At 45.3% G+C, this 26,615-nt stretch overlaps 1 protein-coding gene across 9 annotated transcripts in view; it reads left to right on the top strand.

The window, feature by feature from the left end:
• heatr5a (HEAT repeat containing 5a) overlaps nucleotides 1-26,615 on the top strand; it is a 140,802-nt gene that overhangs the window by 34,943 nt on the left and 79,244 nt on the right. For all 9 annotated transcript variants that reach the window (XM_070879036.1, XM_070879042.1, XM_070879044.1 and 6 more), the window contains 4 exons: nucleotides 5,465-5,715; nucleotides 6,016-6,127; nucleotides 19,765-19,917; nucleotides 23,782-23,881. In XM_070879036.1, the coding sequence (XP_070735137.1) occupies nucleotides 5,465-5,715; nucleotides 6,016-6,127; nucleotides 19,765-19,917; nucleotides 23,782-23,881 (616 nt within the window). The remainder of the gene's footprint in view (nucleotides 1-5,464; nucleotides 5,716-6,015; nucleotides 6,128-19,764; nucleotides 19,918-23,781; nucleotides 23,882-26,615) is intronic.

Below are 26,615 nucleotides of genomic sequence, written 5' to 3'. Positions count from 1 at the left end.
CAGTATGAAGATGTATAGCTGCTCTTGATGTGTTATAAAATCTAATACCAAAAATCTCAGCTGAAGCTGCTGTTCTACAGCATTTTCATCTGAATATTGATGTTTTTGAAATGCTTTCATTTTTTACGTTGAAGAATGCGAAAAAGATATGCTCCTGCAAATTGCTGCCAACACGGCTTAGGAGTCCTAGCATATGGATTTATATTTGTCATTTCTCATATGATTCTTGATCTCTCTGCCATGTAGAAAGAAGAAAAAAATCAAACTGCAGGTACAGCATGGGTTGACACAGAATAAAGCTCCTTCTACATTGTCCCTTCAAAGACTCCCAGGGCATGTACAACACTGGTGCTGAACAGCATGCTAATAACATGCCAGTAGGGTGTATCATCATAGGCAGTCCCTCGGGGTCGAGGAAGACTTGCTTCCCTTCTTAGCGTGAGTTCTTAGGTGGCTGTACAGTCCAATACAAGAACCACAGTTTCTGTCACAGGTGGGACAGATAGTCATTGAGGGAAAAGGTGGGCAGGGAACCTGGTTTGCCGCTCGCTCCTTCTGCTGCCTGCGCTTGATTTCTGCATGCTCTCAGCGACAATACTCGAGGAGTTCAGCGCCCTCCCGAATGCACTTCCTCCACTTAGGGCAGTCTATGGCCAAGGACTCCCAGGTGCCAGTTGGGTGTATCATTAGGACAGTGTGTGTCACAGTGAAAAACGGTACAATTCCTAGCGCTCTTTTTACTTGTTCTGCTGAGTACAAATATTTACCTAAAAAGTCTGTATCACAACAAGAAAATGTCTGGACCCCATTTGGCCCTGTAGTTTTCTTGTTCAAATCAATAAATTATATTACAGCCTTGAAGTGTGCTTTCAGACTTCTGTTCAAATTCTTGTCTGTACTAGTTTTGTAGTGAGTCCCCATCATTACTGTTTGGTCATGGCCCATTAGATCATTTGGGGACAAATTTAAGTCCATGTTTGAGGTTTTGATATTTACTCTGTTCCCATTCTATTTACCTTCCACTTTGGACATTTTATGCACTTTGCCCATCCTTTAGTTCCTGTCTGGGTGCTCCAAGCCCCCCACTTTCCTACCTCCCAAGCATACTTTTAAGTGCTTTGGCTCTGATCCACAAATTATTTGAAGAGCCTATGGGCCAGGAACTCCTTTTCTAATCCTGCTCCTCAATATTGTGAGTCTTTGGCAGAAAACTCCTGTTCCTGATACTGGTGCCATAGAAGAGGTTATTAAACAAAATTAGGGCTTATGGGATTGAGGGTAATATACTAGCATGGAATGAGGATTGGTTAACGGACAGAAAATAGAGGGTAGGAATAAACAGGCGATTTTCGGGTTGGCAGGCTATAACTAGAGCGGTGCCGCAAGGATCGGTGCTTGTGCCCCAGCTATTCACAATTTATATCAATGATTTGGATGAGGGGACCAAATGTAATATATCCAAGTTTGCTGACGATACAAAGCTAGGTGGGAATGTAAGTTGAGGAGAATGCAAAAAGGCTTCATGGGGATATAGACAGGCTAAGTGAGTGGGCAAGAGCATGGCAAATGGAATATAATGTGGAGAAATGTGAAGTTATCCACCTTGGTAGGAAAAATAGAAAAGCAAAGTATTTTTTAAATGGTGAGAGATTGGGAAATGTTGGTGTTCAGAGGGACCTCGGTGTCCTTGGCCACGAATCACTGAAAGTTAACATGCAGGTACAGCAAGCAATTAAGAAAGCAAATAGTATGTTGGCCTTTATTACAAGAGGATTTGAGTATAAGAGTAAAGACATCTTACTGCAATTATATAGGACACTGGTGAGACCGCACCTGGAGTATTGTGTCCAGTTTTGGTCTACTTGCCTAAGGAAGGATATACTTGCCATAAAGGGAGTGCAACGAAGGTTCCCTGGACTGATTCCTGGGATGGGGGGGATTGTCCAATGAGGAGAGATTGAGTAGAGTAGGCCTGTATTCTCCAGAGTTGAGAAGAATGAAAGATGATCTCATACAAAGTTCTTGCAGGGCTTGACAGGGTAGATGTTTCCTCTGGCTGGGGAGTCTACAACCAGGTGTCACAGCCTCAGAATAAGGGGTCGGCCATTTAGGACTGAGATGAGGAGAAACTTCTTCACTCAGAGGGTGGTGAATCTTTGGAATTCTCTACCCCGGGGAGCTGTTGAAGCTCAGTTTTTGAGTACATTCAAGACAGAGATCGATAGATTTTTGGATATTGAGGGAATCAAAGGGAATGGGGATAGTGCAGGAAAGTGGAGTTGAGGTAGAAGATCAGCCATGATATTGAATGGCAGAGCAGGTTCGACGGGCCAAATGGCCTAATCCTGCTCCTAATTCTTGTGTTCTTATTATGTTCTTACGAGCAACAAACAGACTGGCACATTTTTTTGGTAAGTGTTAAGTTTTTTTTCCTCAGCAGCATATCCCATTTAATTTATTTGAGTTTGTTTCTCATTAAATTTAAGTTTTTTTGCTTTACTGATGAGCCAAATTTTGTCATGGTCCTTGCTGGTGCTGGTTGAGATCTATGGGCCCAAGTTTCGGCCTCAGTTGCTCCTGATTTTTTGGAGCAACTGGTGTAGAACGGAGTATCTTAGAAATTCAAATTCTCGGCATTTAGTTTGCTCCAGTTCTAGTCAGTTAGAACAGTTTCACTTTGTAACAGAATTTTTTTTTCAAAAGGGGGCGTGTCCGGCCACTTGCGCCTGTTTTCAAAGTTTCGGCAGTGAAAACTTACTCCAAATTAACTTAGAATGGAGTAAGTGACGATTTTTGTACGCTCGAAAAAATCTTGTCTACACTTTAGAAAATCAGGCGTAGGTTACAAATCAGGTGTAGGGAATGGGGGGGGTTTAAAGGAAGTTTACAAACATTAAACACTTCAGTTTTACAAATAAAGAGCCATCATCAATAATAAATGATAAAACATCAATAAATCAACCAATAAATCAATCAAAAAAAATTAATAAGATAATTTTTTTTAATCAAAAAATTAATAAATAAAACATTTTCTACTTACCGACTACAGCACCGGGAGCCCTCCAACAGCGTGCTGGGATGCCCCCCCTCCCCAGTGTGTCTCTGTCAGTGTCTCTATCTCTCTGTCTCTCTGTCTCTCTGTCTCTCTGTCTCTCTGTCTGTCTGTCTGTCTGTCTGTGTGTCTCTCACTCTCTGTCTGTTAGTGTCTGTGTTTCTGACAGCGAGGGTAGAGGGAGAGGAGGGGGAGAAGGGGGAGGGGGGGGAGGGAAGAGGAAGGGGAAGGGGGGAGGGAAGAGGAAGGGGGAGGGAGGGGGGAAGGAGGAGCGGGGGAGGGAAGGGGAAGGGGGGGAGGAGGTGCGGGGGAGGGAAGGGGGAGGAGGAGAAGGGGGGAGGAGGAGAAGGGGAAGGGGGGAGGAGGGGGAGGAAGAGGAGGAGAAGGGGAAGGGGGGGAGGAGAAGGGGAAGGGGAAGGGGGGGAGAGGAGAAGGGGGGGTGGGGAGGCTAAACGGGCCTGGCCGGACACAAGACTTCGTGTGGGGCCCGTCCCCAGCACCAGATTTACAGGTAGGTGGCGTTTGCTCGGGTCGGGAGCGTGGGTCGGGTCCGGGGCGGGGCGGTCGGGAGCACGGGGCGGGGTGGGGGGGGTGGGGGGGGCAGTCGGGAGCATGGGTTGGGGGGCAGTCGGGAGCATGGGTTGGGGGGGGGGGGGGGGAGGATGGAGGTCTGGTTGGTTCGGGTGAGGGAGATGGGGCGGGGGAGGGAGGTCAGGTTGCGTCCTGTCCGGGGGGGTGGTGGGCGGGGGGGAGGGAGAGGGAGGTCAGGTTGGGTGGCGGGGGGAGCGCGGGTTGAGTCGGGTCCGGTCCGGCGGGGGGGGGGGGGGGGGGGGGGGGGGAAGCGGGAGTCGGGTCGGGAGGAAGCAGGAGCTGGGCGTGGGAGGAGCCTTATGCACGCAGCCCCAGTGAGGCCATTCGGCCAGGGCTAGGGGCTGCGTGCTTCAGGCCCCTCCCACACAGTTTTGGGTGCCTGGAGCTACTGCACATGCGCGCCCACTGTAGCACACATGTGCAGAGGTCCCGGCACTGTTTTCAGCGCAGGGACCTAGCTCCGCCCCCTACAGCTCGTGCTACGCCGCGCCAGGCTCAAGAGGACCAGCAGGGAGCCGGAGAATCTGGAAGTTTTTTTTAGGCGCACTTTGTGGCGCGAAAAACGGGCTTGCTTTGGTTGTGAATTGCAAGCTCAATCTACTTATGCCGTTCTAGGCGCGGCCCGAAACTTGGGCCCATGGTCACTCATCGTTAGAGATTCCACGACTTTTATATTATGGATGCCATTCTGAATACTTGCACGAACCAGATCTACATATTGCATCCCCTGAGCAGGATCAGTAAAACAATGTCAAGAAGCTGTCTTGCACTACATTTAATCATTCTGATTTTGTCGCCATTTATGTATTTATTCCCAGCTAGTACTGATTGGTTCAAGTCACTATCACTACATTATTACATATACAAATCCTCTTTATCTCATTGCATATTATATTCATATTACAATTACTGGAATTAATTTTCGTTTACAATTTATTATAAAAACAGTGCTCAGGGTCATGGGAATGCAGTTGCAGTTTTTACTCTGTGCTGCTGAGTTTATCTCTGTTGCACTGCTGTGGGAGGTGCCTGAAGGACATTGAAGTTAGAAGGAGAATAGATCCATGGTTTTCGTGTGTTGCCTTGCATACAGTTTAAATTGTAATTGAAATAAGTCCATGATCAGGTCAACTGTAGGTCACCACCACAGAGGAATGAATATCATATATTTAAAAATGTGATTCTACACATGCATCACACAACTGCCACCAAATTTGCACTCGCTATCTCCAGATGCATTGGAAATAAACCTCAAAGTATGTAGTGCACCATTAAAAATATCAAAATAATGTGGATAAAATAAAGGATATTATCTGTGCCCCAGTTGGTGCTTGCTTTGGTTGTGAATTGCAAGCTCAATCTACTTATGGGTTACAAATCTTCTGGGTTACTGCGGGGCAAATGGACATGGGTACAAAATGGTGAAAGCAGCTTCAAGAGTGATATTAGGAAGCACTTCATTCACCCAGAATGTTTAACACCTGCAGTGGTGTTTTGGGGAAGATAGTGGTGGTAAAAACTGGTGTAATTCAAGGAGTAGTTAGATGTTGGGGTGGGCACGATCAATTTCTATGAAAGGATGTGCTCAATTGGCTTATTGGTCTTCCTCATCTGTATTTATTTTTGTGTTAGTAATATGGAAGTAATTTGTCAGTAAGGGTACAAAAAAAATAACTGCCAGCCAGCTTACAGGCAGAATTGTTGAATGTTTCAGTAGAAAGCTGAAGTTGATGTTTCTAAGAGGATTTATTATTTGTAAATCCAGATAGAAACTAATTTGTGCATTGTCAATCTAAACATAATCTCCCCTTCTCTTGTCAGGTGTGCTGGACAAAGTTATTTCAGTGCTGCTCCATCCTAGTATTTCAGCTAGATTAGCTGCAGCTTGGTGTTTACGGTGCTTTGCAGTGGCCTTGCCGTCCGAGGTTTCTCCTCTTCTGGATCATTGCACTGAACGTCTGAGTGCTCTCAGAGCTTCCCCTGAAGCAGTGACTGGTTACAGTTTTGCAGTCGCAGCACTGTTAGGAGCAGTGCAGCACTGTCCACTGGGTATTCCTCATGGGAAAGGAAAGGTGATGATTTTACTAACTTTTATTTGTGCAAGAAACATTTCAAAGATTCAAGCAGTTGAAATGAAATAAACTGTAATTAAGAACTGTTGGGTCAGAAAGAGATGCTGCTTTTCTTGAAGGCCGATTGAGCTGCATTTTAATGCTATTTTGTTATTCAATACCAAATCTTTAGTTATTAAAACCATTTTCTCACAATTGTCTTAATTCATTACCTATACTGCACTGTTTTAACAAGTTGATTTTATTCCTGTACATGGTTAATGTATATTTAAGACCCATTTTTAAATTAATCTGTTCCAGTTGATTATGACCCAAGCAGAGGAGTTTTTACGTACAGCAATCCAAAATAGTCGCCTCTCAGTGCAGCGCACCCAGGCTGGATGGCTTCTGTTTTCTGCACTTATGACACTAGGTAAGATTGTTGATCAATATCAATGGGCAAAAACTAAACTTAATTTCTAAATTGGAACTGCCAGAGTGCTTACAAGAGGAAGATGATGATGGATTATTGGCATTTATTTAGTTGTGACTACAGGCATGATTTCATTTTGGAAATTTTACAGGGTTCGGTGCACTTCAGTGCACTCTGATATCTGATATATTTGTGAGAACACAAATGATTTTTTTTTTAAACTGGTGAAGGGACATCCATATCCCCTCATCAAAAAAACTTTAGACCCATCTGTCTCCTCAAACTACCGCTCCATCTCTAAACTCACTTCCTTTTCGAAAGTCGTATCATAACTTTGCCTCTCAGTGCACTTCACAAAATACTATTTCAAATCCCTCCAGTCCAGATTCCTCCTTCCTTAACCTACCGAAACGGCTTTGGTTAAAGTCATGAACCACGCTCTGTGACTGATGCATTATCCATCGTTATGCAACATTTGATACGATAGAGCACCCCATCTGCCTTCTTCACCACAGCTCCATTATCTAGCTCTGAAGAACCCACACCCTTGGTTTTATGACTCTGGCCTTTTGTGTGCTTAATGTTTTAAACTCGGAACTTATTTTTATTTAAAAAAAAAAATAATGTTTTGATTGCATTTGCATGCAAATGCGCTGTTTGTCCCACTCCCAACTCTGCTGGCTTAATATAATGTATCTTTGACTGCCCCCAAAGCTGTTCTGTGTGGAAACTCACTGTTCCATGTCTAATCCATCAACTGATGCTTGCTAAATGTCAAAAACCGCTCCTCTGTCCACAATGTGCTCTTCCAAGTTAAAACACCTGCATGTTGCCATTGCCACTTTCACACCCAACAGAAAGGAGACAGCTGGCAAAACAACTGCAATTCCACACACACTCTTACATCGCCATTGCTGCTGTCAACTATTTTAGTTGTGCACTTTAAACAAATGCCCCCTGCAAGGGCGAGGTCATGGTTTTGATCCATTGACCTCTGGGTTATGGGCCCCAGCATGCTTCCGCTGCGCCACTTTCATGGCCAAGAGAATGGAGACAGCTGCATTAAAAAAGAGCAATTTAGCACACATACGGGCATCTCAGAGACTCTTCCAGAACATATCAAGTAGGAAAGATCGGAGGTGTTGGGAAGACAGATAAAGCAGGCAAAGGTATCAATAATTGGAAAAGACACAGGCAGTTGGTTGTTAGCACATGAATCAGGGTTAAGGATCAGATTATTGGGAGACACAGAATTCAAGTAAAACACAGATATAGATGCCAGAGATATAAATGTTCTGCACCAAAGCTGAATAAGACTGAGAACAAAAATAAGAAAAATGTAGTTGCTTAGAGAGACATCAGGGCAAACAGAGAGTGTGTCCTGGAGCACCCTCCCATCTATAAAACTATTTGACCTTTTTTGATCCCTCTCCTTTGATCTTCAATTCTGATGTACCATCCCCATACTACTCATTCGCCTCTTGCCCCTCTTTTTACCTTCCCCTCCTTCCCACCACACACTACATTCCTCCCATGCCCTCTTTTACTGGCAACATGATAGTACTTCCTCACCCTTGTCCAATTTTCTCCCACCCTCTAACCCAGTTGAATATGAAACTACACTTTTTCGATGACCCATGTGTCATGCCAGAGGAAATGGACTGGACTTCTCACTTATTTAAGTTTGTTATTTGGTCCTATTTTCCCAACTTCCATTGAGGTAATATTTTAGGTGCCCCTTATCCAAGGCAGTTTGTAGATCTTGTAGATTGGGCAGGAGATGGAAGCTCAACTCAACCTTTTAGACTGCAGAGCTTGAGGTTCTCTTAAAGCTCAGTCCCTTTGCATTTTGGTTCAGCCTTGTTCATGTTTGTACCCTCTAAATTGCCCTATATGTCACATAGATACTCTAATATCCCTGCACATCCTTGGTGTGTAATGTTTAGAAATAAAATATCAAAGGTCACTTGTGTTTCTCAGAAGGACATAGGAAGCTCATGATCCCATGATTGTGTTAGCACAGTAGAAACATGGAAAATAGGTGCAGGAGTAGGCCATTCGGCCCTTTGAGCCAGCACCGCCATTCAATGAGTTCATGGCTGAACATGCAACTTCAGTACCCCATTCTTGCTTTCTCACCAAAACCCCTTGATCCCCCTAGTAGTAAGGACTACATCTAACTCCTTTTTGACTATATTTAGTGAATTGGCCTAAACAACTTTCTGTGGTAGAGAATTCCACAGGTTCACCACTCTCTGGGTGAAGAAGTTTCTCCTCATCTCGGTCCTAAATGGCTAATCCCTTATCCTTAGACTGTGACCCCTGGTTCTGGACGTCCTCAAAATTGGGAACAATGTTCCTGCATCTAACCTGTCTAAACCCGTCAGAATTTTAAAAGTTTCCATGAGATCCCCTCTCATTCTTCTGAACTCCAGTGAATACAAGCCCAGTTGATCCAGTCTTTCTTGATAGGTCAGTCCCGCCATCCCGGGAATCAGTCTGGTGAACCTTTGCTGCACTCCCTCAATAGCAAGAATGTCTTTCCTCAAGTTAGGAGACCAAAACTGTACACAATACTCCAGGTGTGGCCTCACCAAGGCCCTGTACAACTGTAGCAACACCTCCCTGCCCCTGTACTCCAATCCCCTCGCTTTGAAGGCCAACATGCCATTTGCTGCCTCAACCGCCTGCTGTACCTGCATGCCAACCTTCAATGACTGATGTACCATGACACCCAGGTCTCATTGCACCTCCCCTTTTCCTAATCTGTCACCATTCAGATAATTGTCTGTCTCTCTGTTTTTACAACCAAAATGGACAACCTCACATTTATCCACATTATACTTCATCTGCCATGCATTTGCCCACTCACCTAACCTATCCAAGTTACTCTGCAGCCTCATAGCATCCTCCTCGCAGCTCACACTGCCACCCAACTTAGTGTCATCCGCAAATTTGGAGATACTACATTTAATACCCTCGTCTAAATCATTAATGTACACTGCCTGCCATTCTAAAAAGTACCCATTAACTCCTACTCTTTGCTTCCTGTCTGCCAACCAGTTCTCAATCCACATCAGCACACTACCCCCAATCCCATGTGCTTTAACTTTGCACATTAATCTCTTGTGTGGGACCTTGTCGAAAGCCTTCTGAAAGTCCAGATACACCACATCAACTGGTTCTCCCTTGTCCACTCTACTGGAAACATCCTCAAAAAATTCCAGAAGATTTGTCAGGGATGATTTCCCTTTCACAAATCCATGCTGACTTGGACCTATCATGTCACCTTTTTCCAAATGTGTTGCTATGACATCCTTAATAATTGATTCCATCATTTTACCCACTACCGATGTCAGGCTGACCGGTCTATAATTCCCTGTTATATCTCTCCCTCCTTTTTTAAAAAGTGGGGTTACATTGGCTACCCTCTACTCCATAGGAACTGATTGTTAGATCTCTTAATTTCCAATGAAATACGAACTCCGATTGTAGTTTTAATGTAACTTTATTCTGGCAGCAGCAACAAGCTTCTGGCTTTAAGCCAGGCCTTTATCCTTCTGAGACCACATGGCCAAAATGGCTGTACTTATACCTGGTTCAATTTACAGAAAAGAACTTGCCGCCTTTGACCTTATTGGCTCAATTGATAGTCTTTTAACCTTTGGTTCGCTACCCAAGGTCCTAAAATGTCAAGTTGATTGATGACTTAATGCAATGTGGTCTCTGTTTATTTTCAAAACTGCAGCCGGGCTGCAGAGCTTGAATTCTCTATCCATCCCCCCTTTGATTCTTTCACAAACTGAATCATAAAACATCAGGTATCACTGGTTAAACATTCTAAAAAATAATTTCATACATGTTAATAGAGTTTCCTTCGAAAATTTGTTGATGTGTTTCGCCACATGTCCAGACTAGTAGCTTCCACACAAATTTACACCAACCCGAGTTCCATCGTGGCCATAATGGAAGTCTGGTTTTAGTAGGTTAATTAACCTTATTCCAATTTAATCCAAATCAATATCTTAATTCAACCAGTAAACAACTTTCCCTTAAGCATAACATACCCCTGTGCCACATACAGACGGTCTGCTGGGACCTGCAAGTTGTCTCACATGCGGGACAGCAGCTACAGCCGCCTGATTGCAACAACATTTAATCAACATAAACAAATAATATAAAAGTAAAATAATTACAACAAATAGAATTAAACCTTCCACCAATGAAGTTCCTATTGAACCTAGCCATTCAGTGGCTCCGCTCCACAAAGTGAATGATGGGGGTTGCTTAAGTTTTTCTACCTCCTTTTGGATATGCTCCGCTAAGTGGGTAATTTCTTCGGAGCTATCTGGGATATACGTGCAACACTCAGTTCCGAGTAGGGCACAAGTACCTCCCTTTTCAGCCAGGATGTAATCAAGGGCCAGTCTATTCTGTAGGGCTACTGTGCGGATTGCTACCATTTCTGCATTGATTTTAACTAGGGCCTCTGAGGTATCATTGGCTACCCGTTCCACAACGGATGCCATGTTGATGGATTCCCTTGCCAGTCTGGCGGTCCCATACCTGGGGATCAGAATGGCAAAGAGCATCTCTGTTTCTGTGATAGCTCTCATAGGATGGTGTAAATGTTCCGACAGTGACTTTATATGATACATATAAGGCACAATGTAGGCTAAATAGCAGGATCCCGTCCAATTCTGGGGCAGCCAAGGGTAGGCCTTGTGGCCAAACACCCAATAGGCGCCATTATAGGCAATGAATGTTAGCTGTTTCTTTGTCAGCAACACTCCGGGGCCTGTCCAGGCTTTTCCATCTGTTTTATTCAGAATCATCGTTAGGTTAAGAATTCCCACATCGGCCCAGTTTGGACGGTTCAGTGGCTTGATTACATTATAATTCCAGGAACAGTTACTATACCCCATATTTTGGCCTCCTTTGATGTTTCTAATCAGACAGACCGATTTCCCCCGGTCTTCCTATTTTCGTTGTATTAGTGATAACAAAAAATGGGGGCCATTTGGAATTATTGTAGCACGGTTGGTATCCCCCTTCAAAGGTAGTCAGATTGTAACCTGCTGACTTCCATTTACGTGCCCAGTTTCCCGTATCCTGAAACGCATTGCCTGTTTTGTTTTGATTAATTATCCACTCAGCCATTTCCGAGATATTCAAGAGAACTGGTCTCAAGGGAATCCCTCCCTTTGAGTGAATAGGAATATGCGCACATACCCAACAACTAGAAATGTTACCTTGTTTGGCATAAATGTATTTAGAGATCGCATGGATGAATTACAACAATTGTACATTCCTGTCTGGCTTAAAAATAAAAAAGGGAAGGTGGCTCAACCGTGGCTATCTAGGGAAATCAGGGATAGTATTAAAGCCAAGGAAATGGCATACAAATTGGCCAGAAATAGCAGCGAACCTGGGGACTGGGAGAAATTTAGAACTCAGCAGAGGAGGACAAAGGCTTTGATTAGGGCAGGGAAAATGGAGTACGAGAAGAAGCTTGCAGGGAACATTAAGGCGGATTGCAAAAGTTTCTTTCGATATGTAAAGAGAAAAAGGTTAGTAAAGACAAACGTAGGTCCCCTGCAGTCAGAATCAGGGGAAGTCATAACGGGGAACAAAGAAATGGCAGACTAATTGAACAAGTACTTTGGTTCGGTATTCACTAAGGAGGACACAAACAACCTTCCGGATATAAAAGTGGTCAGAGGGTCTAGTAAGGAGGAGGAACTGAGGGAAATCTTTATTAGTCGGGAAATTGTGTTGGGGAAATTGATGGGATTGAAGGCCGATAAATCCCCAGGGCCTGATGGACTGCATCCCAGAGTACTTAAGGAGGTGGCCTTGGAAATAGCGGATGCATTGACAGTCATTTTCCAACATTCCATTGACTCTGGATCAGTTCCTATCGAGTGGAGGGTAGCCAATGTAACCCCACTTTTTAAAAAAGGAGGGAGAGAGAAAGCAGGGAATTATAGACCGGTCAGCCTGACCTCAGTAGTGAGTAAAATGATGGAATCAATTATTAAGGATGTCATAGCAGTGCATTTGGAAAATGGTGACATGATAGGTCCAAGTCAGCATGGATTTGTGAAAGGGAGATCATGCTTGACAAATCTTCTGGAATTTTTTGAGGATGTTTCCAATAAAGTGGACAAAGGAGTACCAGTTGATGTGGTATATTTGGACTTTCAGAAGGCTTTCGACAAGGTCCCACACAGGAGATTAATGTGCAAAGTTAAAGCACATGGGATTGGGGGTAGTGTGCTGACGTGGATTGAGAACTGGTTGTCAGACAGGAAGCAAAGAGTAGGAGTAAATGGGTACTTTTCGGAATGGCAGGCAGTGACTAGTGGGGTACCGCAGGGTTCTGTGCTGGGGCCCCAGCTGTTTACATTGTACATTAATGATTTAGACGAGGGGATTAAATGTAGTATCTCCAAATTTGCGGATGACACTAAGTTGGGTGGCAGTGTGAGCTGCGAGGAGGATGCTATGAGGCTGCAGAGTGACTTGGATAGGTTAGGTGAGTGGGCAAATGCGTGGCAGATGAAGTATAATGTGGATAAATGTGAGGTTATCCACTTTGGTGGTAAAAACAGAAAGACAGACTATTATCTGAATGGTGACAGATTAGGAAAAGGGGAGGTGCAACGAGACCTGGGTGTCATGGTACATCAGTCATTGAAGGTTGGCATGCAGGTACAGCAGGCGGTTAAGAAAGCAAATGGCATGTTGGCCTTCATAGCGAGGGGATTTGAGTACAGGGGCAGGGAGGTGTTGCTACAGTTGTACAGGGCCTTGGTGAGGCCACACCTGGAGTATTGTGTACAGTTTTTGGTCTCCTAACTTGAGGAAGGACATTCTTGCTATTGAGGGAGTGCAGCGAAGATTCACCAGACTGATTCCCGGGATGGTGGGACTGACCTATCAAGAAAGACTGGATCAACTGAGCTTGTATTCACTGGAGTTCAGAAGAGTGAGAGGGGACCTCATAGAAACGTTTAAAATTCTGATGGGTTTGGACAGGTTGGATGCAGGAAGCATGTTCCCAATGTTGGGGAAGTCCAGAACCAGGGGTCACAGTCTAAGGATAAGGGGTAAGCCATTTAGGACCGAGATAAGGAGAAACTTCTTCACCCAGAGAGTGGTGAACCTGTGGAATTCTCTACCACAGAAAGTAGTTGAGGCCAATTCACTAAATATATTCAAAAGGGAGTTAGATGAAGTCCTTACTACTCGGGGGATCAAGGGGTATGGCGTGAAAGCAGGAAGGGGGTACTGAAGTTTCATGTTCAGCCATGAACTCATTGAATGGCGGTGCAGGCTAGAAGGGCTGAATGGCCTGCTCCTGCACCTATTTTCTATGTTTCTATGACATATATAAAAAGATATTTACATGTAATTCCCTTGGTACTCTACTATTTCCCTTTGGTGCAGAGGGTCGGCTCGTAAGAAGTAGGCCTATGCCTAGAATACCTACAATCAGTAATACAGTAAATTTATACATTTTGGCAAAAAGTAATTGTCCTTATCAGATTTCAGCTTCAGTTACGGGTGCTTGTTTAACGTGTGAAGCGTGGATCCAGGCTTTCTTTCCTTGGACTTTAACAGCTGCCTGAGTGGTCAATAACACTTGATAAGGTCCCTCCCACTTGGCACCCAAAAGTTCTTTATGCAACTTTTTCACATGCACCCAGACTTCCGGGATGATGTCGTGTCCTCCTTCGGGTGGATTACCCCAAGCTGCCGATACCTGTAGGGAAACAGAACTAATAGCATTGGTGAGGTTCTGACAGTATGATAACAAAGTGTCACTCATTAAGTGAACATCAGCTTTCCTTAAATCAATAGTTCCTGGCAGCGACATGGGTCTTCCTGTTATAATTTCAAATGGCCTTAGACCTGTAGTTCTGTTCGGGGTTGCCCTCATACTGCATAGCACTATTGGTAGTGCCTGGGGCCATGGTGTTCCTTCTTGGTGATATTTGGCAAGCTGTTGTTTCAGAGTTCGATTCATTCGCTCTACTTGTCCTGATGATTGTGGATGATAAGGACAGTGTAAATCCCACGTAATGTTCAGTAACCTACAGACTTCTTGGCAGTCAGCACCTGTGAAGTGGGTTCCCTGATCTGAGTCAATGCTACTCGGGACTCCCCATCCGGGAATGTAATCCTTACACAAGACCTTTGCAGTGTGATTGGCTGTGGCTCTTTTAGTTGGGACAGCTTCTACCCATCTAGAGAATCTGTCGACCATGACAAGAATGTTAGTGTATCCTTGGCATGAAGGAAGAGATATATAATCAACCTGCAGATGCTGGAATGGTCCGACAGGGGCAGGGGGCCTCAGTTGGGGCATTACCGTGATGGGTCCAGAATTATTTTTCTGGCAGACCACACAGCGGTCTACTACCTGCTGGGCATGTTTTTTAAATCCCCAACCCCACCAGCTTTTCTAGAACCGTGCCGTCATCTGTTGTGAGGCCAAGTGTCCCCACGAGTGGATCTGTTGGGCTAAAAAGGCATAAGCGCTTGTGGTGCGACTGGCTTGTCGGTAACTCTTTGTCTCCAGACACCATCTTCACATAGCTTAATTCCTGCCTCATCCATGTCCATTTTTCCTCTCTGGAGCACTCGCCTTGCATTGTTTGAAGGTCTCGTGTCAGAGTCCTGAGTGCTTTCAATCTGCACATCTGTGTTGGTTCTTCTGGAGGAACACCCTGTGAGGCGGCATCTTTAGCTGCCTGGTCGGCTAGGGCATTTCCCTGTGCTTCCGTGGTATTTTCCTTGGTATGGGCCTTACACTTCAGGATGGACACTTCCTGAGGTAATTGTATGGCCTCTAGTAAGTCTCGGACTTCTTTTCCATTTCGGATAGGTGTACCAGCAGCAGTGAGGAATCCCCTTTTCCGCCAGAACAGACCAAAGTCGTGAGCGACTCCAAAAGCATAACGCGAATCTGTGTAGACGTTAGCTGTCTGTCCTTCTGCTATTCGACATGCTTCTGACAGGGCCCGTAACTCGGCCTGTTGTGCTGACGTTCCTGAGGGTAAACATCCTTTTGCCATTCCCTCATATAAGGTTGTAACTGCCCATCCTGCTTTTCTGGTACCATTGTCAACAAAGGACGAACCATCTGTAAAGAGGATGAGGTCTGGGTTGTGCAGAGGCTCCTCTGCTGCTAAGGCTGCTTCTTCTGTTTCTTTTAAAATCTCCACGCAGTTCTGCTCTTCACATTCTCCCCCTTCTTGCTTCCTCGATTCTGACATCAGGAGCATAGTTGCGGGATTAACCGGGCTGGCCCGGACGATATGGAGATTCGGAGCTTCCAAAACTGCTGTCCAGCGGGTCCATCTAGCTGCCGTCACCTGAGACATTCTATTCATAGACAGCAAAGTGTGTACGGTGTGGGGACACTTGACGACCAGCTTTTGGTCGAGGACTAGACCTGCAGTGTTTATTACCGCTCGACATGTAGCTTCCATGGCCCTTAGGCAACTTCCCCATCCGAGGGCTACCGCATCCAGTTTTGCCGAATAATAGCCAATAGGTCTTTGCCGATCCCCATGTTCTTGTGTCAGTATAGCTGTCATGTATCCTTTCTCATGGACAAACAGGGTAAATGGCTTACCACTGTCGGGGATTCCCAGAGCCGGTGCCGAACACAAAGCCTTTTTCAAACTCAGGAAGGCCTCTTGCTGTTCCTTCGTGAGGATGATGGCTTCTTTAGAGACACGTTTCCCCTTTAAGATATCATTCAATGGCTGAGCAAGCTGTGTGAAGGAGTCAATCCAATTTCTGTTAAAGTTACACAATCCCAAAAAGGACCTGAGTTCCTGAATAGTGGTGGGTTTTTTAGCAGCCTGAATGGCTGCGGTTCTATCCTGGGTAAGTTCTCTCTTTCCTTGTGAAATCTTTTGTCCCAGGTCTACAACCTCTTCTTGGGATATTTGTGCTTTGTCGATGCTGGCTTTATGTCCTTTCAGCCAAAAGTGGTCCAGCAAAGCTCGTAAATCTTGTTCATGCAGTTCTTCCGTGTTTGAAGCTAGCAGGATATCATCTACATATTGGATGACTGTGGATGACAGGGGAGGTAATTCTCGCAAATGGCTTTGTAAAGCCATGTGGAATACCGTAGGGCTGTTGTGGAAACCCTGCGGTAACCGGGTCCAAGTATACTGTTGTCCTTGGACCGTGAAAGCAAACCACTGTCGAACCTCTGGTGCCAGAGGCACTGACCAAAATCCGTTGGCCATATCTATAACCGAGAAATATTTATGTTCCGGTTTGGGGGCATTACAAATGGTGGAGGGATCTGCGACCAAAGGAGCTTTTTGATCAATACACTGGTTAGCTTTCCTATAATCGACAGTCAAACGCCAAGTCTCATTAGATTTCTGTACCGGCCACATGGGGCTATTGGAGGAGCTATGCGTTTTAATAAGCACCCCTTGTTTCTCCAATTGCTGAATAACCGGTAAGATTCCCGCGATGGCAGTTGGACTGATGGGATACTGTTTAGTGCCTGAAGGCTTGGTCCCGGTAAATGACGCAGGCTCCATCTGGAGTAGACCACAATCGTTCTTATCTTTAGCCCATATCGGGTGTTCCTTCAATTCTTCTTTCTTCAAATGGACCATGTCACCTGACCATCCTCGAAATGCAACGATGAATCTATTTGGATTAGAACGTCCATTCCCAAAAGGGGTTGATCTACTGGGCCTATCCAGACCGGTGTGGTTAGTTCATGTGGACCCAGCCCTACAAGTACCGGTGTTGTCCTTTTAATTTCCATTTTATGGCCCCCAACTCCATAGACTGTACGTGCCCTATTGTAGGGGTAAGCATGTTAATTCTGCCCGTGTCGAAAAGACAGTCCACATCCTTATCGGCCACCCTCACAGTTATATATAGCCTATCTCCCCTCTGTTGTATTAGTACGAGGAGGTGGACCAGGGTGGGCTCTAATCGTTTTTTGCTATCCCAAGTAACTCCTTCTGTTGTTGTATTGTCAGTCGCTTAAATGCTTCTATGAGGTCATTATCTTGTGACAGCCTGGTTTGTTGGCTGAATTGTATCCCTGGCTGCGTCCTCTTCCCCGGCCACGACCTTGCTGTTTTGCCCTGCACATCTTGGCCCAGTGACCGTCTTTCCCACAATAATGACATTTTCCGGGTAATTTTCCTAATAACTGTTTATCAGAATCCTGGGATTTCCATCCCATAGCCTGTACAGCTCGGACTTTAGCTCCCATATCCCGATCTAATTGGTTACATCGATCCGCCAATGCTGCAAAGGTAGTTCCTCTACCTTCCCAGTCCGGTAACACTACCTTAAGCATTTTGGACAGTTCTGGCTTTAGACCTGCCACGAAAGCTGCTTTCAGGGGTCCAAACACTTGTTCATCCATTTCCTCATCCGTATTATTCATACCCGAATGTTCTAGCCACATGCATCTAAACCGCTCGTCATACCCCAGGACCTCTTCTGTTCCTTTCTGTTGGCAGGCTGCAATTTTTCCCCAGTCTGTCTTCGCTGGACTGAAGGCTTGCAGCCAGTGTTTAATCGCCTCCCATCCTGCGTTTAATTCTTGCTCATCCTGCCCCAAAGCTTCTTCTACCTTGTCGTGCAATTTTCTTCCTTGTGTTTTTGGCACCATTATGGTCAAAATTTGCACTCTGTCCCAGGGATGAAGTTGATATATATTTTCTTAAGCGGTCCAATTGGTCCCACGTTTTCACTCCCCCTTTCTTTGGATTGGGCAATTCCTTGGACCATTTATCAATTTTCTCTGGGTCTGCCGGATCATGAAATAAGTATTCTGCATAGACCCTTTTCCTCGTTTTTTTGGTTCCACCCTCATCCGCAGTGTCTTCTGATTTGACTAAAACTCATCTTTTTTTAAATGGGGCAAAGCGCATCCCGAATTCTTCATCCTCCCACCCTGTATCGTCAGAGGATTCAGAATCCGTATCTATTCCTCGGTCGTGTCTTCAGATTTGCGCTTTTAATTTATCCAAACATGGGTACCCTGGGAATTGATCAATACATTTTCCTTTTCCTATTACTGTCTCTTGACCTAATGATTTTTTGCATTCTTTAATTTCACCTTTAAGATCTTTAACTTCCGCTTCCGACTTTTCAAGTTCAAGTTTTTTCTGTCGGAGCTGTGCACAAACAGCTTGCAATTGGTCCTTTGTACTGGTCAGTTCTCGATCATGTTGGGAACGCATAATAATTTCATTCCGCTTTCGGATCTTTCCCATAACGGCTAAGGGCCATCTAGTTCGCTCTTTATTTTTCATACGGGTCGTTTTTCCCCATACCCTTTTAATCTCGTCCAAGGACCATTGTCCTTTGGAGGTTCCGTACTTTTGTTCGATCTTAATACAGGTTTTAGATAAGTTGAATTATTGCTCTATGTATTCTTTCAACTGTTGGAGGATTTCATCTATCGAAACCTCAGGTGGTGCCCGCCCGCCTTAAACAGTGGTAGGCAATTCTTTGCTCTTATCTCCTGCTGCCATAATACTGATTTCTTTACTGGGGTCTCTAGTCGTAGGCTTTCCAGCCGATCAGTGGGTCGGTGATTAATTAACTAACACACCGCCGAAGTTAGACGTCAATGGGACCTCGAGCCGACTACCAACCGGAGGGTTCGCAAACCGGAGGCTTTCGGAATCGTGTAGAAGGAGAGGCGAATTTAGACTTTTGACTGAGGACTTTTATAAAGAGGAGTCCTTTCCTCAGTATGTAGGTCCGATGTCCAAAATTCAGTTTCTTCCCTCAGCGATCCTGTTTGTGACGCCAAAATTGTTAGATCTCTTAATTTCCAATGAAATACGAACTCCGATTGTAGTTTTAATGTAACTTTATTCTGGCAGCAGCAACAAGCTTCTGGCTTTAAGCCAGGCCTTTGTCCTTCTGAGACCACATGGCCAAAATGGCTGTACATATACCTGGTTCAATTTACAGAAAAGAACTTGCCTTCTTTGACCTTATTGGCTCAATTGATAGTCTTTTAACCTTTAATTGGCTCGCTACCCAAGGTCCTAAAATGTCAAGTTGATTGATGACTTAATGCAATGTGGTCTGTGTTTTTTTCAAAACTGCAGCCGGGCTATCCCTGATCCAGAGTCTATGGAATGTTGGAAAATGACTGTCAATGCATCTGCTATTTCTAAGGCCACCTCCTTAAGTACTCTGGGAATACTGGTCACAAATGTCTAACAGATTGCCAATCTCAAATTAATGTAAATAGCTGAAGTGCAGAATTGATTGCAGCTTTAACTCTCGGAAAGCATTGAAATAATATTGTGTATATGTTCAAAATAACTTGTAAAAATACTTTTTTAAATGTTCGCTAATGTAACTTCAACTAGAGTAGTGAAACTTCACTCATTTATGCGACTTGCTGTCATCTTGTTATGCAATACATTACAATGAATTTTGCATTGGTCGAACGTATTTTTATTTGGTTAAAAATACCACTTTATAATCTTATCCATAATTTCTTCAATGTTTTCTTGTTCTCGTGTGTTCGTAATGGGTGAACTATTTGCAATTTTCAAAGTAATTAAGTTCTTAACATTTAACACATTTTGATCAATTTGTAATTCCAGGACCAGCAGTCATTCACCACCATCTTCCCAGAATTCTCTTGCTTTGGAAAAGTGTATTCCCACAATCCCCGAAGGACTTGGAAACCGAGAGAAGTCGTGGGGATTGCTTCACGTGGCAGGTGACGCTGGAAGAACGTGCAGGAGCTCTGTGTGGTAAGACATTTAGAACGATCAATCATCTGTTTCAAAGTGAATTCCCATTGGCTGACGACACAGATGTACTTCTTTCAAACACATTTAGTCATTTTTGCAAAAGCAAAATACTGCGGATGCTGGAATCTGGAATAAAAACAGAAAATGCTGGAATTCTCAGCGGGTCATGCAGCACCTGTGGAGAGAAAGCAGAGTTAACGTTTTGGGTCGACGACCCTTCAACAGTTCTGACGAAGGGTCGTCGACCCGAAACATTAACTCTGCTTTCTCTCCACAGATGCTGCCTGACCCGCTGAGACTTCCAGCATTTTCTGTTTTTATTTAGTCATTTTTAGTTGGGGGAGAAAATTTAAAAACTCAAAACCATAAAAAATGCAAATAGTCAAATTTTTATGAAATACTGTGTCATTAGTGAAGAAAAAATGTTGCTTTAATTTTTAGTACAGAACTATTTTGGCTGCAAATATAATAAAATACTAAATTAAACTAATACTAAGGCATTCTTTGTATTTTATAGAGGTAACAAACAGTGATGCAACTGAAAGTCCTCTGCAATCCATATGCTAGTTTAATTTCTATTTTTTTTTAAATACATTTTAAAATCCTGTTTTAATCACCAAACATTAAAATCAGAATATATGGTGATCTAAGGGATGCAATCTGTAGATACTGACTATAACACACTTATTATTTTGTTGTTTGTGAGTTTAATAGGCCATCCACTTTGTATATAAGTTGTACCAAATGCCTCACTATCATGTATCTATTCACTCTTATTACAAATGTAATCAGGCTGACAGCTATGTGCCAGTGGCAGAAATTAATTTGTTCAGTAATTATGAGAACAAGGATAATAAAATTCCTTATTTTGTTGGTTACTAAAGAAAAATATTTACTTCTTTATACAACTTGATTTCAGCTGTGCATTGCAATTACCCTCTTGCAGCCATTTTACTTGCCAGTTAACCTTGTTCTGAAACTAGTTGGACTCAATGGGATTCTCCATCACTGCTGATGTAAAATGAGCATTAGTGAAGAAATCCTAATTGCAGCAAATTAGAATAAGGGAATATAAGATAACCAAAAATGGAAATGAACTAATTAAGGATAAGCAGTAAAACGCTGAGTGGTGCAAGTAAAATTGAAGAAATTATTGAAGGAATTAGCCCTTCACTAACACATTGTATGTTTTTTGTGCTTAATAGAGAAAAAATAAATGAAAACTAATTTTACTCATTATTATTCAGGTTGCATGTGCTCAGTCAAGAAGACATTGACATTGGGAAATGCACTCTTTTCTGTCTCTCTGTTGGGATAAACAAGAAGCACAAATAGTCATATTGGCAAATTATGCCATATGGCTATAGGGTTGATTATACTGTCTATTTTTTCAAGGAAGGAAGCTGTGTTGTAACAGGAGGTGGTTCATTACAAGGCAAAGCAATTGGGTCTTGTTCACCTGAATGCTTGTGGGATATTTCAAGGTGAAAAGTGCCAAATAGAATGGTTACAACATGGAACAAGGCCATTCGGCCCGTTGAGCCCGTGCTGACTCTCGGCTAGTTCCACTACCCTGCCCTTTTCCTGTAGCCCTGTAATTTTTTTTCCTTCAGATACTTATCCAACTCCCTTTTGAAAGATAAGATTAAGTTTGCCTCCATCACCCTTTCAGGCAGTGCATTCCAGATCCCAACCACATCGCCTTTGGTTCTTTTGCCAATCACCTTTAAATCTATGTCCTTTGGTTCTCGACCCTTCTGCCAATGGGAGCAGTTTCTCTCTCTCCACTCTGTCCAGACCCCTCATGATTTTAAACAGCTCTATCAAATCTCCTTTCAATCTTCTCTGCTCCAAGGAGAACAATCCCAGCTTCTCCAGTCAATCAACGTAACTGTAGTCCCTCATTCCTGGAATCATTCTTGTAAAATTTTTTTGCACTTTTTTGTAAGGCCTTCACATCCTTCCTAAAGTGTGATGCCCAGAATTGGACGCAGTATTCCAGTTGGGGCCGAACCAGTGTTTCATACAGGTTCATCATCATTTCCACACTTTTGTACTCTATGCCTCTATTTATGAAGCCCAGGAACTTCTAAACCTTTTTCACTGTATTTTCACTCTGCCCTGCCACCTTCAATGATTTGTGCACCTAAACCCCCTGGCTTCTCTGATCATGCACCCCCTTCTGGATTGTACCATTTAATTTATATGTCCTCTCCTCATTCTTTCTACAAAAATGTATCACTTCACACTTTTCTGCGTTAAATTTCATCTGCCATGTGTCCGCCCATTTCATCAACCTGTCTGTCTTCCTGAAGTCTATATCACTCTCCTCCTCACTGTTCACTGCACTTCCAAGTTTTGTGTCATCTGCAAATTTTGAAATTGTGCCCTGTACACCCACGTCCAAGTCAGTAATATATATATCAAGAAAAGCAGTAGTCCTGGGGAACATCACTGTATATCTTCCTCCATTCCGAAAAACAACCATTCACCACTATTCTGTTTGCTGTCACAAAGCCAATTTTGTATCCATGCTGACACTGTCACTTTTATTCCATGGGCTTCAACTTTGCTGGCAAGCCTATTTGCCACTTTGTCAAATGCCTTTTGGAAATTCATGTACACTATGTCAACCACATTACTCTCATCAAATCTCTCTGTTACCTCATCAAAAAACTCGATCAAGTTGGTTACACATGATTTGCCTTTAACAAATCAGTGCTCGCTTTCCTTAATTAATCTACACCAATCCAAGTGACTGTTAATTTGTCCCTGATTACTGTTTCTAAAAGCCTCCCCACTACCGAGGTTAAACTGACTGGCTTGTAGTTGCTGGATTTATCTTTACACTCTCTTTTGAACAATGGTGTAACAAATGCAATTCTCCAGTCCTCTGGCACCAGCCCTGTATCTATGGAAGATTGGAATATTATGGCCGGTACCTCCGCGATTTCCGTCCTCAATTCCCTCAGCATCCTGGGATGCATACCATCCGCTCCTGTTGACTTATCTACTTTAAATACAGCCAGCCTTTCCAATATCTCTATCAAATTTTTATCCTATCAAATATCTCCACTACCACCTCCTTCGCTATATCTATGGCAGCATCCTCTTTCTTGGTGAAGACAGATGTAAAGTGCTCATTTAGTACCTCAGCCATACCCTCTGCCTCCATGCATAGGTCTCTGTTTTGGTCCCTAATTGGTCCCACCCCTCCTCTTGCTATTTATATGCCTATAGAAGACTTTTGGATTACTTTTTTATGTTAGCTGCCATTCTATTCTCATACTCTCTCTTTGCCCCTCTTCTTTTCTTTTTCACTTCTCTACCGGCCTGATTCTCAGATGTTTTTGCAACCTGACATCTGTCATATGCGCTCTTTTTCTGCTTCATCATACTCTCTATTTGTTTTGTCGTTCAGGGAGCTTTGACTTTAGTTGCCCTGCCTTTCCCCCTTGTGGGAATGTACCTCAACTGTAGCTGAATTAATTCCTCTTTAAAGGCAGCCCATTGTTCTATTACAGTTTTGCCTGCCAATCTTTGATTCTAGTTTACCCGGGCCAGATTTGCTCTTTTTACTCGAGTTTAATTTCTGAGTACTGATTTTTTTTAAATTATATTTTACTAAAATAAAAACAGAAGCTGGAAATAGACATCCCGTCTATCAGCAGCTGAAAAGCGAGAAGATTCACTGAACATTTGAGTTACAGAATCTTCAGACAATGCAGTGCTGACCGAGCAGTGCCGCACAGCACTTTGTTTTTATTTGATTTATAGTTTCTGCAAATGGTGACATTTTCACAACACAGACAATTTTTTTTAAAGTTCTAAGAATGTTAAATTAGTTTTCTATTTTTTTTGTAGCAATGAAAAGCTTTGCGTTGCATTGTGGAGATTTGTTGACCGATGATGTAATTGAAAGACTCCTTCCACCCCTTACCGCCGCTGTGGCTTTATCAACAAAGTAAGTCGTATAAGCTGCTTGACAACCATTCATTGAGGTGTCTGTATTCTTCAAACAGTTATATGCATTCTCTTGCTTACAAAACTTTGAGTGAGGGAAGTGTTTTGAATGTACTATTGATATTGATATGTTTTAAATCAATTATTTAAAAAAACAAGTCTTGTAGAAAGGATGAAATTAACATTTCTAATTTCAGAAAGAAAGTTCCTTTCTCCCACCAAAAAAGTTGCCTTTGCTTATTTTCTTTAATTGTATTTTGTACATATTGTACGAATTAAGAAATATTTCTTGGCATTGACATAATTAAAAGTTAAAATTTCCACTGACGTTTATTGGAGGAAGGGGGAAATCCGCTTATTTATGAATTGGGTAGAAAGACGTAATAAAACCTTCGCAGTCCTTTCATAGAAGTTGATGGGTCCTGAGTGCTTGTTGTATGAGGAGACAGGATCAGGTTTCACTGTGATGTGCCCCATAGTTAAATAGCTTATTGACACTTTCTTCCAAGTTATTGATTAAGAATGTTCACAGGCAGAGAGCTGCTGTTGCCCATTGGAATTATACAGTATGAATTGCCTTTATTTGGTGGAGTGGGGAGTGGTTAAAGCGAGAATATTGGATGGGGAAAAACTGTGTACAACATATTGGGCCCAAGTTTCGGACCGCGCCTAGAACGACGCAGCCCCGACCTGGACGCCTGTTTTTCGCGCCACAAAGTGCGCCTAAAAAAAACTTCCGTATTCTCCGGCTCCCTGCTGGTCCTCTTGAGCCGGGCGCGGCGCAGCATGAGCTGAAGGGGTCGGAGCTAGGTCCCTGCGCTGAAAACAGTGCCGGGACCTCTGCACATGCGCTCTACAGTGGACGCGCATGTGCAGTAGCTCCAGGCGCCCAAAACTGTGTGGGAGGGGCCCGAAGCACGCAGCCCCTAGCCCTGGCCGAATGGCCTCACTGGGGCTGCGTGCATAAGGCTGCCTCCCACGGCCAGCCCCTGCTTCCTCCCGACCCGACTCGACTCTCGCTTCCCCACCCCCACCCCCCGTCCCCGGACCGGACCTGACCCCCCGGACTGGACTCGACCCGCGCTCCCCGAAGTCTTGGGCCCGGCCCGTTCAGCCTCCCTCCCCCTTCTCCTCCCGCTCCCCCCCCCCATTTCTCCTTCTCCCTTCCCCCCCCCTTTCTCCTTCTCCCTTTCCCCCCCCCTTTCTCCTTCTCCCTTCTCCCCCCCTTTCACCTTCTCCCCCCCCCCTTCACCTTCTCCCCCCCCCCCCTTCACCTTCTCCCCCCCCCTTTCTCCTCCTTCCCCCCCTTTCTCCTTCTCCCCCCCCTTTCTCCTTCTTCCCCCCCCCCTTTCTCCTTCTCCCTCCCCCCCCCCCCTTTCTCCTTCTCCCTCCCCCCCCTTTCTCCTTCTCCCTCCCCCCCCTTTCTCCTTCTCCCCCCCCCCTCCTCCCTTCTCCCCCCCTCATCCTTCTCCCCCCCCCTCCTTCTCCCCCCCCCTCTCCTTCTCCCCCCCCACCTCCTTCTCCCCCCCCCTCTCCTTCTCCCCCCCCTCTCCTTCTCCCCCCCCTCTCCTTCTCCCCCCCCTCTCCTTCTCCCCCCCCCTCTCCTTCTCCCCCCCCCTCTCCTTCTCCCCCCCCCTCTCCTTCTCCCCCCCCCCCCTCTCCTTCCTCCCCCCCCCTCTCCTTCTCCCCCCCCCCCCCTCTCCTTCTCCCCCCCCCCTCTCCTTCTCTCCCCCCCTCTCCTTCTCTCCTTCTCTCCCCCCCTCGCCTTCTCTCCCCCCCCCTCTCCTCTCCCCCCCCTCTCCTTCTCCCCCCCCTCTCCTTCTCCCCCCCCTCCTTCTCCCCCCCCCTCCTTCTCCCCCCCCCTCTCCCTTCTCCCCCCCCTCTCCTTCTCCCCCTTCTCCCCCCCCTCTCCTTCTCCCCCCCCCCTCTCCTTCTCCCCCCCCTCTCCTTCTCCCCCCCCTCTCCTTCTCCCCCCCCCTCTCCTTCTCCCCCCACTCCTTCTCCCCCCCTCTCCTTCTCCCCCCTCTCCTTCTCCCCCCTCTCCTTCTCCCCCCCCCCTCCTTCTCCCCCCCCCTCCCTTCTCCCCCCCTCCTTCTCTCCCCCCCTCCTCCTTCTCCCCCCCCCTCCTTCTCCCCCCCCTTCTCCTTCTCCCCCCCCCCCTCTCCTTCTCCCCCCCCTCTCCTTCTCCCCCCCCCTCTCCTTCTCCCCCCCTTCCTTCTCCCCCCCTCTCCTTCTCCCCCCCCCTCTCCTTCTCCCCCCCCCTCTCCTTCTCCCCCCCCTCTCCTTCTCCCCCCCCCTCTCCTTCTCCCCCCCCTCTCCTTCTCCCCCCCCCCTCTCCTTCTCCCCCCCCTCTCCTTCTCCCCCCCCCTCTCCTTCTCCCCCCCCCTCTCCTTCTCCCCCCCCTCTCCTTCTCCCCCCCCCTCTCCTTCTCCCCCCCCCTCCCTTCTCCCCCCCCCTCTCCTTCTCCCCCCCCCTCTCCTTCTCTCCCCCCCTCTCCTTCTCCCCCCCCTCTCCTTCTCCCCCCCCTCTCCTTCTCCCCCCTTCCCCTCCCCTCCCCCCTTCCCCTTCTCCCTCCCCCCTTCCCCTTCTCCTCCTCCCCCTTCTCTCCCATCCCTCCCCTCCCACTCCCCCTGCCCCCCTCCTACCCCTCCCCTCGCTGTCAGAAACACAGACACTGACAGACAGAGAGTGAGAGACACACACAGACAGACAGAGAGATAGAGACACTGACAGAG

Source organism: Pristiophorus japonicus, chromosome 4 (genome assembly GCF_044704955.1).
Source record: "Pristiophorus japonicus isolate sPriJap1 chromosome 4, sPriJap1.hap1, whole genome shotgun sequence".
Classification (NCBI taxonomy): Eukaryota; Metazoa; Chordata; class Chondrichthyes; family Pristiophoridae; genus Pristiophorus; species Pristiophorus japonicus.
The sequence above is the reverse complement of the archived record's forward strand: the minus strand, read 5'-3'. Positions and strand labels throughout refer to the sequence as shown.